Raw genomic sequence first — 17,246 nt, 5'->3', positions numbered from 1 at the left:
CTTTATTAATAGGGGCATAAAGTAAAAGAGCAGGGAGGTCACACTGAGTTTATACAAGACACTCATTAGACCTCAGCTGGAATATTATGTACAGTTCTGGGCACCATGTTATAGGAAGGATGTGAACACATTGGAGACAGTGCAGAAGAGGTTTACAAGAATGGTTCCAGGGATGAGAAACTTCAGTTATGAGGATAGATTGGGGAGGTTGGGACTGTTCTCCTTGGAGAGAAGGCGGCTAAGAGGAGATTTGATAGAGATGTTCAAAATCATGAGGGGGCTGGACAGAGTAGATAGGGAGAAGCTGGTCCAATCGTAAAAGGATCAAGAACGAGAGGGCACAGATTTAAAGTGATTTGCAAAAGAAGCAAATGCGAGATGAGAAAAAACTTTTTCACACAACAAGTGGTTTGGGTCTGGAATGCACTGTCTGGAAGTGTGGTGAAGGCAGGTTCAATCGATGCATTCAAGAGGGCATTAGATAATTATTTGAATAGAAACAATGTGCAGGGGTACAGGGAAAAGGCAGGGCGATGGCACTAGGTCATAATACTCATTGGGGGCTGACGCATGAGAGGAAAAGGTTCGACCAAAACGTCTCTTTTTTTTCGGCATTGGTCTTTGATCATCCTCAAATTGAGGGACTGCCGATGGTGACCTCCATATCCCCTACATTCTGCACGTGACCATGTGCTGAGTGGAATTTAACTGCTCACATCCACACTCACATTGACCATCTCTTCCCCAAACCACTATCACTCTAATAGAGCTCCTGCCAATGGAACTCGTGGTAACCTCAGTCCCCACAAACTCTACAAAGTGCAGCTCATCCCAAACTCCTCCACCAACATCCCATTCCATGCAAGATTCAGGTCTTTCATTTTCCCTGTCCTTGCCAACTTCCACTGCCTCTCCCAGCTCCATCTCCTCAAATCCCTCCATGGCCTCGCTTCTCCAACCTCTTCCAATCCTACATGCCAGCTGACATCCTTTCCCCATCCCCTTTCTCCTTTCCATTGTCATTATCCAAATTCTCCTCAACCCCCTGGTATTCAACATTTCCACCCAACCTCAAAATCTTCTTTAAAATCTCTAGCAGCATCCTTTTGGAGGCTGATGAGGGCGCTGGTTCCTCCAGGGAGTGCAGACAGAGCCAAGCTTCTGGCACCATAAGCAGCCTGTCTGTACAGGAGGGGAGGAAGAGAGGAAGAGCCATAGTAATCGGGGATTCTATAGTCAGGGGAACAGATAGGCGCTACTGTGGCCGTCAACGTGACTCCAGGATGGTGTGTTGCCTCCCTGGTGCCAGGGTCCGGGATGTCACTGAACAGCTGCAGGGCATCCTGAAGGGGGAGGGTGATAAGGCAGAGGTCATGGTACATGTTGGTACCAATGATATAGGTAGAAAGAGGGATGAGGTCTTGCATCAAGAATTCAGGGAGTTAAGCAGTAGACTGAAAAGCAAGACCTCTCAGGTTGTAATCTCTGGATTACTCCCAGTGCCACGTGCTAGTGAGCTCAGAAATATGAGAATAGCACAGATGAATACGTGGCTTAAGAGTTGGTGCAGGAGGGAGGGTTTTAGATTCCTGGATCACTGGGACCGTTTCTGGGGAAGGTGGGACCTGTACAAGTGGGACGATCCACATCTGAACCAGAGCGGGACTAACATCCTTGTGGGTAGGTTTGCTGGTGCTGTTGGGAGGAGTTTAAACTAATTCGGCAGGGGGAGGAGACACAGATTGTTAGCAGAATAGGGACACGTCATAACACAGTAAAACAATCAAATCAGAGGGAGCACAGCTGCATTAAGTTTCAAGGGAGTAAGGCAAGGCTGGATGGCCTCTACTTTAATGCCAGGAGTATTACAGGTAAAACGGATGAGTTAAGGGTGAGGATTGACACGTGGAATTGTGATACAGTAGCCATCACTGAGACGTGGTTGAGGGAGGAGCAGGATTGGCAGCTCAACATTCCGGGATATTGGAGCGAGAGAGGGGAGGGGGTAAAAGAGGAGGAGGAATTGCATTATTAGTTAAGGAGTCAGTTACTGCAGTAAGGAGAGATGATATCTTGGAGGGGGCATCGAATGAAGCTTTGTGGGTAGAGCTTAGGAATAAAAAAGGGGCAGTCACATTATTAGGTGTTTATTATAGACCCCCAGATAGTCAGCGGGAAATTGAGGAGCAAATATGTGCACAATTTGCGGAGGTGTGTAAAAACAATAACAATAGGGTAATTATATTAGGTGATTTCAACTTTCCCAACATTAATTGGGATAGACATAGTGTTAAGGGCTTGGATGGAGTGGATTTCTTGAATTGTGTACAGGAGAACTTTTTAGGTCAATATGTAGAGGGTCCAACAAGGGACGGCGCAGTGCTGGACCTAATTCTGGGGAATGAAGCCGGACAGGTGGCTGAGGTGGTGATGGGGGAGTATTTTAGCAATAGTGACCACAACATGGTACAATTTAAGTTTGTTATGGACAAAGAAATAGACAAGTTGCATAAAAATGTTTTGGATTGCGGGAGAGCGGATTTTAGTAAAATAAGGCAGGATCTGGCCAAGGTAGACTGGGAACAGTTACTTGTGTGGAAATCTACAGAGGAGCAGTGGGGGGTGTTCAGAAAGGAAATGAGGAGGGTACAGTCTCAACATGTTCCCTCTAGGGTGATAGGAAGGAGTAACAAGCCCAGAGAACCATGGATGACCAGAGAGATTCAGGTTACGATGAGAAGGAAAAGAGAGGCTTTTAGCAGGTACAAGGGAAGCAAATCAGTGGAGGCATTAGTGGAGTACAGAAAGTGCAAGGTGGAGCTTAAGAAAGCAATTAGGAGAGCAAAGAGGGGATATGAGAAAGCTCTGGCTGGTAAAAGTGGGGGAAATGCCAAGATATTCTATAAGTATATCAATGGGAAGAGGATAACCAGGGAAAGAGTAGGGCCCAAAAGGGACCAAAGGGGCAATCTATGGGTGGAGCCAGAGGACATTGGTAGAGTGTTGAACAAATACTTCACATCCATCTTCACCCAAGAGAATGAGGATGAAGGTATCGAACTCGGGGAGAGAGACTGTGAGGTTCTTGAGCAAATTGATATAGGGAGTGACAAGGTATTGGAGGTGTTGGCAGGCTTAAAATTGGTCAAATCTCCAGGTCTGGATGATTTGTGTCCCAGACTGCTGAGGGAGGCAAGGGAGGAGATCGCAGGGGATCTGACCCAAATTTTTAATTCCTCTCTGGCCACAGGGGAGGTGCCAGAGGACTGGAGAACAGCTAACGTGGTTCCGCTATTTAAGAAGGGTTGTAGAGATAAGCCAGGGAACTACAGGCCAGTGAGTCTCACGTCTGTGGTAGGGAAACTATTGGAGAAAATTCTGAAGAAAATCTATCTCCACTTGGAGAGGCAAGGTTTGATCAGGGATAGTCAGCATGGCTTTGTCAGAGGGAGGTCATGCCTAACAAATTTGATTGAATTTTTTGAGGTGGTGACCAGGTGTGTAGATGAGGGTAGTGCAGTTGATGTACTTTATATGGATTTCAGCAAAGCCTTTGACAAGGTCCCACATGGGAGACTTTTAAAGAAGGCAAATGCACATGGGATACAGGGTAATTTGATAAGGTGGATTCAAAATTGGCTTAGTTGTAGGAGACAGAGGGTGATGACAGAAGGATGCTTTAGTGACTAGAAGTCAATGTCCAGTAGCGTACCACAGGGATCTGTGCTCAGTCTCCTATCATTCATCATTTATATAAACGACATAGATGACTATGTGGGGGGTAGGATTAGTAAGTTTGCTGTTGACACAAAGATTGGCCGGGTGGTTAACAGTGAGGTTGAGTGTCTTGGGCTACAGGAAGATATAGACGGGATGGTCAAATGGGCAGATAAGTGGCAGATGGAATTTAACCCTGAAAAGTGTGGGGTGATACACTTTGGAAGGAGTAATTTGACAAGGAAGTATTCAATGAACGGCATGACACTAGGAAGTTCTGAGAAACAAAGGGACCTTGGCGTGTGTGTCCATAGATCTCTGAAGGTGGAGGGGCATGTTAGTGGGTTGGTGAAAAAGGCATATGGGACACTTGCCTTTATCAATCGAGGCATAGATTGCAAAAGTAGGGAGATCATGTTGGAATTGTATAGAACATTGGTGAGGCCACAGCTGGAGTACTGTGTGCAGTTCTGGTCGCCACATCATAGGAAGGATGTGATTGCACTGGAGGGGGTGCAGAGGAGATTCACCAGGATGTTGCCTGGGATGAAACATTTAAGTTATGAAGAGAGGTTGGATAGACTTGGGTTGTTTTCGTTGGAGCAGAGAAGACTGAGGGGCGACCTGATCGAGGTGTACAAGATTATGAGGGGCATGGACAGGGTGGATAGGGAGCAGCTGTTCCCCTTAGTTGAAGGGTCAGTCATGAGGGGACACAAGTTCAAGGTGAGGGGCAGGAGGTTTAGGGGGATGTGAGGAAAAACTTTTTTACCCAGAGGGTGGTGACGGTTTGGAATGCACTGCCTGGGAGGGTGGTGGAGGCGGGTTGCCTCACATCCTTTAAAAAGTACCTGGATGAGCACTTGGCACATCATAACATTCAAGGCTATGGACCAAGTGCTGGTAAATGGGATTAGGTAGGTAGGTCAGGTGTTTCTCACATGTTGGTGTAGACTCGATGGGCCGAAGGGCCTCTTCTGCACTATGTGATTTTGTGATTCTGATTCCGTGATCTTCAGCCACTCCCAACACCTCCTTGGAAATTTCTCCAGTACTGATCAGGAACGTTGCAACTTCAACTGGAGACAAAATCATCTCCCCCACTGAAACAGATAACAAAGGGGCAAGCAGTTCTGTGAGTAACTCTCACCACCTGATCTGCAGTGACACTGGGACTAACTCCATCTCAACTCCAGTGACACTGTGACTCATAGACTCATAGGAGTCGACAGCACAGATGGAGGCCATTCGGCCCATCTTGCCTGCACCGGTCAACAAAGATCTGACTACACTAATCCCATCTTCCAGTGCTTGGCCCTAACCCTGGAGGCTGTGACATCACAAGTGAATATCTAAATACTTCTTAGTCACGAGAGCTTCTGACTCAACCACCCTTTCAGGCAGTGAGTTCCAGAATCGCATCACCCTCTGGATGGAATAAATTCTTCTCAACTCCCCTCTTAGCCTTCTACCTCTTACCTTAAATCTATGCCCCCTGTTCATTGACCCCACTACTAATGGAAAAAGTGCCTTCCTATCCACCCTATCTATGCCCCTCATAATCTTATAACACGTTTATCAAGTTCCCCCCCTCTCAACCTTCGGGGCTCCAAGGAAAACAACCCCTGCCTATCCAATCTTTCCTCATAGCTCAGACCCTCCAGCCCAGGCAGCATCCTGGTAAATCTCCTCTGCACCCTCTCCAGTGCAATCACATCCTTCCTATAATGTGGTGACCAGAACTGCACACAGTACTCCAGTTGTGGCCTAACCAGTGTTTTCTACAGTTCCAGCATAACCTCCCTGCTCTTGTATTCTATGCCTCAGCTAATAAAGGCAAGTGTCTCATATGCCTTCTTAACCACCTTATCTACCTGTCCCACTACCTTCAGGGATCTATGGATATGCACACCAAGGTCTCTCTGATCTTCAGTACTTCCCAGGGTCCTGGTATAATCCTTTGCCTTGTTAGCCCTCCCCAAGTGCATTACCTCACACTTTTCCAGGTTGAATTCCATTTGCCACTGCTCTGCCCCCCTGACCAGCTCATTGATATCCTCCTGCAGTTTACGGCTACCCTCCTCACTATTTACCACCCTACCAATATTCGTGTCATCTGTGAACTTCTTGATCATACCCCCTACATTTAAGTCCAAATCATTTATGTTCACCACAAACAGCAAGGGCCCCAGCACCGAGCCCTGTGGAACACCACTGGAAACAGACTTCCAGTCACAGAAACATCCCTCTACCATCACCCTCTGCTTCCTGCCTCTCAGCCAATTTTGGATCCAACGTGCCACTTTGCCATGGATCCCATGGCCTCTTACTTTCTTGACCAGTCTGCCAGGAGGGACCTTATCAAAAGCCTTGCTAAGGTCCATGTAGACCACACCAAATGCATTACCCTCATCAACACTCCTGGTTACCTCCTCAAAAAATTCAATCAAATTTGTCAAACGCGACTTTCCCTTAACAAATCCATGCTGACTATCCCTGATTAATCCGTGTCTCTCCAAGTGCAGATATATCCTGTCCCTCAGAATTCTTTCCAGTAACTTCCCCACCACCGAGGTTAGACTGACTGACCTGTAATTTCCTGGTCTATCCCTTCCTCCCTTTTTTAATAATGGGACAACATTAGCAGTTCTCCAGTCCACTGGCACCTCACCTGTGGCCAGAAAGGATTTGAAAATTACTGTCAGGGCCCCTGATATCTCTTCCCTTGCCTCCCTCAACAGCCTGGGATACATTTCTTCCGGGCCTACGGATTTATCCACTTTTAAGGCCGCTAAACCCACTAGTACCTCCTCTCTCTCTGTGTTAATTTCCTCTAATATTTCACAGTCCTCCACCCTAATGTCTAAACCTGTGTCGTCCTTTTCCATTGTGAAAATCGACGCAATGTATTCACTGAGGACTGTACCCATGTCTTCTAGCTCCACACACACATTACCTCTATGGTCCCTAATGGGCCCTACTCTTTCCCTCGTAATTCTCTTGCTTTTTATATATTATAAAAACCCCTTTGGGTTTTCCGAAACTTACCAGCTGATCTCCAGTGACACTGGGACTAACTCCAGCTCAACTCCAGTGACACTGGGACTAACTCCAGCTCAACTCCAGTGACACTGGGACTAACTCCAGCTCAACTCCAGTGACACTGGGACTAACTCCAGCTCAACTCCAGTGACACTGGGACTAACTCCAGCTCAACTCCAGTGACACTGGGACTAACTCCAGCTCAATTCCAGTGACACTGGGACTAACTCCAGCTCAACTCCAGTGACACTGGGACTAACTCCAGCTGATCTCCAGTGACACTGGGACCAACTCCAGCTCAATTCCAGTGGCACTGGGACTAACTCCAGCTGACCTCCAGTGACACTGGGACTAACTCCAGCTCAACTCCAGTGACACTGGGACTAACTCCAGCTGACCTCCAGTGGCACTGGGACTATCTCCAGCTCAACTCCAGTCACCCATCCCATAATAACCAGAGATTTTCTGCTTCTTCCAAGGGCGGGCCCAAGTTTTACTTTAAAATGACTCCCTGTAGGAGACTGTGTTCTGACCGAGCTGATATCAATGACAGCAGCGACTCTCTGAAATCCCGCTCTAAGGCTGTGAACTTCTGGACAGTGAGTGTCAACAAGATATTTGACTGTGGGGGGATTTCAGCCCAGCCCAGTACAGTCCTGTAAGGCACATTCCAGCCAGGGGTCACTGGACAGTGATCAGGAGCAGGAACCCTGGCTGATTTCCCCTCTCTCTCTAACCCAGGGATCACTGGACAGTGATCAGGAGCAGGAACCCTGGCTGATTTCCCCTCTCTCTAACCCAGGGATCACTGGACAGTGATCAGGAGCAGGAACCCTGGCTGATTTCCCCTCTCTCTAACCCAGGGATCACTGGACAGTGATCAGGAGCAGGAACCCTGGCTGATTCCCCCTGGCGTGAGTAATTCAGCACAGGCTGGAGTTGGAGATCTGGTCCCTCTTGGAGATTCTGTGTTTGGAGCTGAGGGCGACATCAACCTGTGCCTGAGACACTGTGCAAGAAAAAGAGCATTTACCTTCCCAGCCATTGGTTTATTTTGAATAATTTGACTGGGTTTGCACTTCAGAGTTTCTTTACTGGGGGAAGCAGTACCTTTATGGAGAGTGAATGAACCCCAGTGATTTACACTGACTGGGCACAGTAACCATACCTTTTGTGTGTGGCCCTTCATGTCCAGGTAGATGGCTTTAGATGGATGAGTGGACGATGCAGACCCCATTGCACCTGCAGCTGAGCGACACCGAGCGGAGTGAGCGATGGAGATTCCGAATTCAGCTACTCTTCAGACCAGCACTTAACCTGAGCTCCATCCACAGACACAGACTCACTCACTCACTCACTCACTCACTCACTCACTCACTCACTCACTCACTCACTCACTCACTCACTCACTCACACACACACACACTCTCACACACACACACACACATACTGAGACACAGACACACACAAACTCAGGCACACACAGAAGCATGCAGACACATGCACACTGACATCCTGAGTCACACACAGGCACACACCCAGACACACACACATACACTCAGACACAAACACACTCACTCAGACAGACACACACACAGGCACACAGACACCCACTGAGTCACACACAGATGCGCATACACACACAGATACACATTCACACAGGCGCACATACAGACATATAGACACACACACAGACATACAGGCACACAGACACAGACACACACTGCATGTCTGTGTGTGTGCCTGTATGTCTGTGTGTGCGCCTGTGTGGCTGTGTGTCTGGTTGTGTGCACGTGCGTGTGCGTTTGTGTGTGACTTAGTGGGTGTCTGTGTGAGTCAGTGCGTGTCTGAATGCGTGTGTCTGAGTCACACAGACAGCCACTCAGTCACACGCACATGCACACAGACACACACTCTCACACACACGGGCACACAAGGACACACACACACAAACTCACACACACTCACACTGAGTCACACGCACACACATATATACACACACATGCAGACACATAGACACACTCAGGCACCCACTGAGTCATACACACACAAAAACACACCCACACACACACACAAACACACCCACACACACACACAAACACACCCACACACACACACACACACACACACTGAGAGAAAAACACACACACACACTGAGAGAAAAACACACACACACAGACACCCACTGAGTCACACACAGATGCACACACACGCGCACACACACAGTCACACACAGACACACGCGCACACACACACGCACTGAGTCACACAGAGAGACAGATCCTGCTCCCCTCTCCCCAGCTCCCAGGCCACCCGAGTGACTTACACAGGATTCCGCTCTCCTCTGGTCTCCAAGCTCTCAGGATCTCCATAGCAACATACAGGAGAGATGGAAACCTTTGGAATTCAATTCTCATTATTACATCTTGAGAGGCACTTTCAATGGAACTGATTGGGCAGATGGTGATAAACAGTTGATGATTGATCCGTCTAACAGACCTTAAACCAAATTACCAGCAAAACAGTTCATTTCTGTTATAAAGTTCACCAACAACAAAACATAGCTGTCAAATGTCAAATGATGAAACAGCAATTAACAGATAAAGCCCATCAAACCATCAATAACAAAGAGAAAACAAGTCAAATCTTCACGATGTTCGATAGAGAGTGAGTACACATCACCATTACCACAACTGGTAACACTCACATTGCAGACAAATGGCTCTGAGTGCACATCTCACTCGATGACTTGAGCACAGAAATCTACGGTGACGAATTAGGACAGTGCGGAGGGAGTGCTGCACTGCCAGAGCTGCTGTCTCTTGCAAGAAACCTCAACCCGAGAGTCAGTCTGGCCATTCAGGGAGGGGGGAAGAGACCTTGTGTTGTTATTCAGACAGGGGCAGCAGAGTTCACTCTGGTGTTTGGGCCAATATTTCTTCCCCAGTTGATATCAAAAACAGGTTATCTGGCCATGATAACATTGCTGTTCATGGGAGCACCCTTCACAAAATGTGGCTGCAGATTTTCCTACATCATAACAGTGATTAAACATCAACATTTACAGCTTCTAATGTCCCTTGTTGAAAAATATACTGATGTCATTGAATGTGCTAAATATTTAAACAACTTTTTCCATCTTTATCTACACTGTCCCCATCAAACACTCCCAGGACAGGTACAGCACGGGGTTAGATACAGAGTAAATCTCCCTCTACACTGTCCCCATCAAACACTCCCAGGACAGGTACAGCACCGGGTTAGATACAGAGTAAAGCTCCCTCTACACTGTCCCCATCAAACACTCCCAGGACAGGTACAGCACCGGGTTAGATACAGAGTAAAGCTCCCTCTACACTGTCCCCATCAAACACTCCCAGGACAGGTACAGCACGGGGTTAGATACAGAGTAAAGCTCCCTCTACACTGTCCCCATCAAACACTCCCAGGACAGGTACAGCACGGGGTTAGATACAGAGTAAAGCTCCCTCTACACTGTCCCCATCAAACACTCCCAGGACAGGTACAGCACGGGGTTAGATACAGAGTAAAGCTCCCTCTACACTGTCCCCATCAAACACTCCCAGGACAGGTACAGCACGGGGTTAGATACAGAGTAAAGCTCCCTCTACACTGTCCCCATCAAACACTCCCAGGACAGGTACAGCACGGGGTTAGATACAGAGTAAAGCTCCCTCTACACTGTCCCCATCAAACACTCCCAGGACAGGTACAGCACGGGGTTAGATACAGAGTAAAGCTCCCTCTACACTGTCCCCATCAAACACTCCCAGGACAGGTACAGCACGGGGTTAGATACAGAGTAAAGCTCCCTCTACACTGTCCCCATCAAACACTCCCAGGACAGGTACAGCACGGGGTTAGATACAGAGTAAAGCTCCCTCTACACTGTCCCCATCAAACACTCCCAGGACAGGTACAGCACGGGGTTAGATACAGAGTAAAGCTCCCTCTACACTGTCCCCATCAAACACTCCCAGGGCAGATACAGCACGGGGTTAGATACAGAGTAAAGCTCCCTCTACACCGTCCCCATCAAACACTCCCAGGACAGGTACAGCACGGGGTTAGATACAGAGTAAAGCTCCCTCTACACTGTCCCCATCAAACACTCCCAGGACAGGTACAGCACGGGGATAGTTACAGAGTAAATATCTCCCAGAGAGGAGGGAGAGAAAGAGTGAGAGAGGATCTGGGAAATAAAAGAGAGAGAGAAGGAGTGAGAGAGCAGAGAAAAAGCAAGAGGGAAACGGGAGATAAAAAACTGAGGCAAGGAGTGAGAGAGGATCCGGGTGATAAAAGAGCGAGAGAAGGTGCGAGAAGGAGGTTGGAGATAAACAGAGAGAAGAAGGAGAGAAGGAAAGAGAGAGGAGCCAGGAGATAAAAGAGAGAGAGAAGAAGCGAGAGAGGAGTAAAGAGATAAAAGAGTGAGACGGGAGTTGGGAGATAAAACAGAGAGAGCAGGAGTGAGAGAGATGTAAAGAGATAAAAGAGAGTGAGAAAGAGGGAGAGAGACATCAGCAATAAACAGACAGAGAAGAAGATAAGGCAAGAGAGAGGAGCCGACAGATTAAAGAGTGAGAGAAGAAGATGGGAGAAAAAAGAGAGAGGGAATGTGCGAGAGAGGAGAGAGCAGATGAAGGAGAGAGAGAGGAGCCGGGAGATGAAAGAGAGAGAGAAGGAGAGAGAGAGGAACTGGGAGGTAAAAGAGGGAGACAAGGAGTGAGAGGAGCCAGAAGCCAAAAGAGAGAAGGAGAGAGAGAGGAGTAGAGAGATGAAAGAGTAAGAGATGGAGGGAGAGAGGAGACGGAGATAATAGAGAGAGAAGGAGTGAGAGAGGGTCCGGGTGATAAAAGAGAAAGCGAAGGAGCGAGAGGAGACATGAGATGAAAGAGAGAGAGAAGGAGGGAGCGAGGAGCCGGGAGGTTAAAGAGTGAGAGTGGTGTAGAGAAATAAAAGAGTGAGAGAAGAAGTGAGAAGGACACGGGAGATAAAAGAGTGTGAGACGGGGAAAAGGAAAGAGAGAGGAGCCGGGAAATATAAGAGCGAGAGAAGGAGTGAGGGAAGAGCTGGAAGGTAAAAGGGTGAGATAAGGAATCAGAGAGGAACCAGAGATAAAAGAGAGAGAGAAGGAGGGAGAGAGGAGACGGGAGATAAACAAAGTGAGATGGGAGCCAGGAGATACAAGTGAGAGAGGAGGAGGGAGAGAGACATCAGCAATAAACAGACAGAGAAGGAGATAAGGCAAGAGAGAGGAGCCGAGAGATTAAAGAGCGAGAGAAGGAGCGAAGAGGAGATGGGAGAAAAAAGAGAGAGGGAATGTGGGAGAGAGGAGAGAGCAGACGAAGTAGAGAGAAAAGGAGAGATAGAGGAGCCGGGAGATAAAAGAGAGAGAGAAGGAGAGAGAGAGGAGTAGGGAGCTGCTGGGTAAGGACATACCTGCCTGTGGCGCCCCAGCCTCACTGACACGGGTGGACCTGGGCACATGGCGCCTCTCCAAATCTAGGGCTCCTGTTCAAACCTGGCACTGGTGGCCAACTGTGCCAGCCCTCCGCCAGTCCTTGCCCACCTGGTGGCATTATGAGCATTCTTCTCCTGAAAAGGAGAGAAGAGCATTGATTAGTGCTACTCGTACCTGGACTCTCTTCGTGCACGGCCCACCCCAACCAGGGTGGGACATTGCAGGGCCCCAGTGCCTCCTCACCCCGCTGCTGCCCAACACTCACACAAAGATGCCAGGCCTGTCCCCCTCACCCACCCTTGGTCAAATGTTGCCTACATCACATTTGGCACCACACAGTCTAACCTTCCATAGCAAGGAGGCGCAAGCACGTGGAGTGCAGAGGGCAGCAGGTCGATCGGTGCCAACGCCACCTTGAAGCTCCCCTCCCAGCATCTCATCACCCTGACTTGGACATGTCCTGGAGTTCCAGCCCTGTGCCCAGGTGCAGCTCCTCCAGGTTACCCCCAAAACAGTCATGTGGGTCTCAGTGTATCACATGCTGCGGGTACAGAGCCCATCTCTTCACCACCCTCTCAGGGTGACCTTGGCATGGGCAATATCTGCTGGCCCACCCAACGAAGGACACATCAATGATTCAATGCAGTCACTACACTCAGACTTGGTTGGGAGGAACCAGGGGAGAAAGTCTACCTGCTGGGTAAAGTGACCAATGCCAACGTGGTCCTCACCCTTCCCAAGTGCAACAGGTTGTTGAAGCGCTTACGACACTGGATCCAGGTGCACCGCACCACATCGCGGGAGCTCACCACCTCCGCCACCTCCTCCCAGGCGCGTTTGGGCATGTGTGGGGGCTCCTCCTTCCATCCTGGGGCACCAGGACCTCCCACCATTCTGCCACCTCCTCGAGGAGGGCAGCAAGGCAATCGTCAGAAAAACGAGGGGCACAGTGCTGCCCTGCCCCCCTGCCCTGCCCCGCCTGCTCACCAGCAGCGCTCTGGGGAGCCCTTCCACTGGCCATGATTCGCAGTCTTTGAAAGGTTAGAGTTTTTAAACAAGCCCCCGGGTCGCCATTGGACCTGGTGCTCATTACAGTCCCGTCACCACCCACCCACTCCAACTGTCCTCAGGAGCCATGTTTCACGCTGGGAGGGCCTTAATTGAAGTCTCCTTGCTCTCTGCGCTCTTTAGAGATGACGTCTCCCTTTTCTCTGCGCTCTTTTTAAAATGAAGACTCTCTGCTCTCCGCGCTCTTTTTGAAATGAAGACTCTCCGCTCTCCGCGCTCTTTTTGAAATGAAGACTCTCCGCTCTCCGCGCTCTTTTTGAAATGAAGACTCTCCGCTCTCCGCGCTCTTTTTGAAATGAAGACTCTCCGCTCTCCGCGCTCTTTTTCAAATGAAGACTCTCTGCTCTCCGCGCTCTTTCTGAAATGAAGACTCTCCGCGCTCTTTCTGACGTGAAGACTCTCCGCTCTCCGCGCTCTTTCTGAAATGAAGATTCTCTGCTCTCCGCGCTCTTTCTGAAACGAAGACTCTCTGCTCTCCAAACTCTTTCTGAAATGAAGACTCTCTGCTCTCCGCGCTCTTTTTACAATGAAGACTCTCTACTCTACACGCTCTTTTTGAAATGAAGACTCTCCGCTCTCCGCGCTCTTTCTGAAATGAAGACTCTCCGCTCTCCGCGCTCTTTTTCAAATGAAGACTCTCCGCTCTCCGCACTCTTTCTGAAATGAAGACTCTCTGCGCTCTTTTTGAAATGAAGACTCTCTGCTCTCCGCGCTCTATTTGAAATGAAGACTCTCCGCTCTCCGCGCTCTTTTTGAAATGAAGACTCTCTGCTCTCCGCGTGCTTTTTGAAATAAAGACTCTCTGCTCTCCGCGCTCTTTTTACAATGAAGACTCTCTGCTCTCCGCGCTCTTTTTACAATGAGGACTCTCCGCTCTCCGCGCTCTTTCTGAAATGAAGACTCTCCGCTCTCCGCGCTCTTTCTGAAATGAAGATTCTCTGCTCTCCGCGCTCTTTTTGAAATGAAGACTCTCCGCTCTCCGCGCTCTTTTTGAAATGAAGACTCTCTGCTCTCCGCGCTCTTTTTGAAATGAAGACTCTCCGCTCTCCGCACTCTTTTTGAAATGAAGACTCTCCGCTCTCCGCACTCTTTTTCAAATGAAGACTCTCTGCTCTCCGTGCTCTTTCTGAAATGAAGACTCTCCGCTCTCCGCGCTCTTTCTGAAATGAAGACTCTCCGCTCTCCGCGCTCTTTTTGAAATGAAGACTCTCCGCTCTCCGTGCTCTTTTTGAAATGAAGACTCTCTGCTCTCCGCGCTCTTTTTGAAATGAAGACTCTCTGCTCTCCGCGCTCTTTTTGAAATGAAGACTCTCTGCTCTCCGCGCTCTTTTTGAAATGAAGACTCTCTGCTCTCCGTGCTCTTTTTGAAATGAAGACTCTCCACTCACTCTGCTCTTTTTGAAATGAAGACTCTCCGCTCACTCGGCTCTTTTTGAAATGAAGACTCTCCGCTCACTCTGCTCTTTTTGAAATGAAGCCTCTTCGCTCTCCGCGCACTTTTTGAAATGAAGACTCTCCGCTCACTCTGCTCTTTTTGAAATGAAGACTCTCCGCTCTCCGCGCTCTTTTTGAAATGAAGGGCAGAATTTTCAGGGTGACGTGTGGGGAGTTCAGGCCCCGCACGTCAACGTGTAAAATGACACATGGTGATGTCAGGCAAGCGTCCCAATATCACCGCGCGCCATCGCGATATTTTGCTGGGCGGGTGCACGATGAAGTTCGACGTGCGCCCGCCATTAATTAAAGGGCTAGTTAAGGCCCTTAAATCATCGATCGACGCTGATTTTCAGGTGCCTGTGCGATCTTCGGCTCGGTGCACGGGCGCCACGGGCAGGTGGTTAAGAGACTTTTTAACAAAACTCATCCACGGGCGGGATGAGGGCTCAGTGGGGTTGTCAATCTGGTCTGTGAAGTATTTAATGCAGAAAGTGTTTTAAACTTGCCTGTGTGATTGTTACCAGTTCAGATCGATTTCCAATTGCTTTCTCTGTACTTTGAAGCTTCAGCTCAGCTCTCTGCAGACAGGAATCTTTATCAGGCCTGCAGCTTTCCGGAGGCCTCCATTTAGCCTGGGTATGGATTCTGACATCTCCACTGGAGGCAGCTACTCTGAGGAGGAAGGAAGGGATAGAATAAGGAGGAGGCCAGGACTGGACAATCAGCCTCCAGGGGAGCCACCTTTGGGAGGCCAGGCGCAGGCACAAGGGGTGCAGGGCCAAGAGGTAGTCCAAGGTGGAAGGGGCCACAGAAGACACCACTATCCTGCTGCCAGGGTTTACAGGCGGCGAAGTAGCTACCTCAATATGACTGAGGTTCAGTGCCGAAGGAGGCTCCAACTGTCAAGGGAGACAGTCAACAGCATCTGTCAGATGATTGGCCCTGAGATCTCCCCTAACTGTGTGGGCGGACACCCCATGCCAGTGGCTCTGAAGCTCACAGCTGCCCTCAACTTCTAACCCTCTGGCTCCTTCCAGGGCTCGGTGGGTGATCTTTGTGGTGTCTCCCAATCAGCTGTCCACACTTGTGACAAGCATGTTACAGACACTCTGTCCGGGCGTGCATTGACCTTCATCCACTTCTCCTGCGACCAGGCAAGTCAGGCACAGCGAGCCAGCTGCTGACTCTGCAGTCCTGTTGGCCTCGATGACCTTGGCGGCCGTCCTCCGGCCCGTGGAGCCTGTGCTGGGCCCGCCTGGGAGGGATCTTCCAGGTCCACAGCTGGCATCTCCCCAGTCGTCGCAGCCTCAGCTGATGAAACGGTCACCGGGAGAGGGGTGGAGGAGCTGCTGCCCTCATCTGGAGTGCCCTGAGAGGAGCCCCCAGATATGACAGACAGCTGCTCCGCCAACGTGAGGTCCCCCCGGACCTCCCTGATCACCGTCAATGGATGGGCAATGAGCTGGGAAGCTTGAGGCCCACACCATCTCCCATATTGGCAATAACCAGCTGTGACCAGTGGCGCTGTGAGGGTTTGCAGCTCCGAGGGTAACTCCAAGAGAAGCTGCTTGTTCTCTGGAAGCCCCTCTCCACGAGAGTTTCCACTCTTTCCATGGAGGAAGCATGACGCTCTGACATGAGGCTCATGGCATCACTGATGCTCCGCGTGGACTCCTCCAACACAGACACCAAGTGAAGCATAGTCTCATGCAACACTCCCAGATGCTACCGCACACCCGGCCACATTTCCTGCAGCTGCTGCGTCGTGGGCGACTCCAGAGGTGCATCATCACACACCAACTGAGCGTGTGCCTCCTCCGGCTGCTGGCGCCATCGGTACTCTCTGTCTCTGCCAGCTCCTCCAGCGATTGTGAAGTGCCCTCTCCACATTGCCCCAGGACACTAGCCGATATTGCAATGCCCACCGAGGTGCTAGTATCTGCACTGGTGCCTGCCTCGCAGAAATGGCGTGACACAGGTGACAGTTGATGACCCTCCTGGTGGACAGGCTCTGATGATGATAAAATTAACAACAATGACAGTGGATCAGTTAGCGTCCACACAGTGACACACTTCATCCCCTTCCCCCTAGCTTATTATGCGCTCAACCTTCCAGAACCTATGGAGACGAATATTGGTGGGGTGGCAAATAGTCAGGAGGAGACCCTAACGTTACAGGCGGATACGGATGGGCTGGTCAGATGGCCTAAGGAATGCCAAATGGAATGTTATGTGGATAAGTGTGAGGTGTTGCACTTGGGTGTGAGACACAAGGTACAGGAATACACGAGGAATGGTAGGACCGTGGAAAGTAAGGAGGATCAGAGAGACCTTGCTGGGCATGTCGACAGGACCGTTAAGGTAGCGGGACAGGTACATAAGGCGTTTAAGAAGGTAAATGCCATACTTGCCTTTATTAGCCGAGGAATAGCATATAGGAACAGGGAGGTCATGTTGCAAGTGCAGAATACGCTGCCTAGGCCACAGCTATAGTTCTGCG

The 17,246-nt window shown here is 49.6% G+C and overlaps 1 protein-coding gene across 1 annotated transcript in view; it reads right to left on the bottom strand.

Annotated features, from left to right (window-relative positions):
• pde9aa (phosphodiesterase 9aa) overlaps window positions 1-942 on the bottom strand; it is a 103,207-nt gene extending 102,265 nt beyond the window's left edge. The window contains 1 exon segment of the mRNA XM_078560486.1: window positions 850-942. Within this exon segment, the coding sequence (XP_078416612.1) occupies window positions 850-942 (93 nt within the window).
• Window positions 943-17,246: the final 16,304 nt, after the last annotated feature.

Source organism: Cetorhinus maximus, chromosome 16 (genome assembly GCF_964194155.1).
Source record: "Cetorhinus maximus chromosome 16, sCetMax3.hap1.1, whole genome shotgun sequence".
Lineage (NCBI taxonomy): Eukaryota > Metazoa > Chordata > Chondrichthyes > Lamniformes > Cetorhinidae > Cetorhinus > Cetorhinus maximus.
This window is presented reverse-complemented; position numbering and strand designations above follow the sequence as displayed.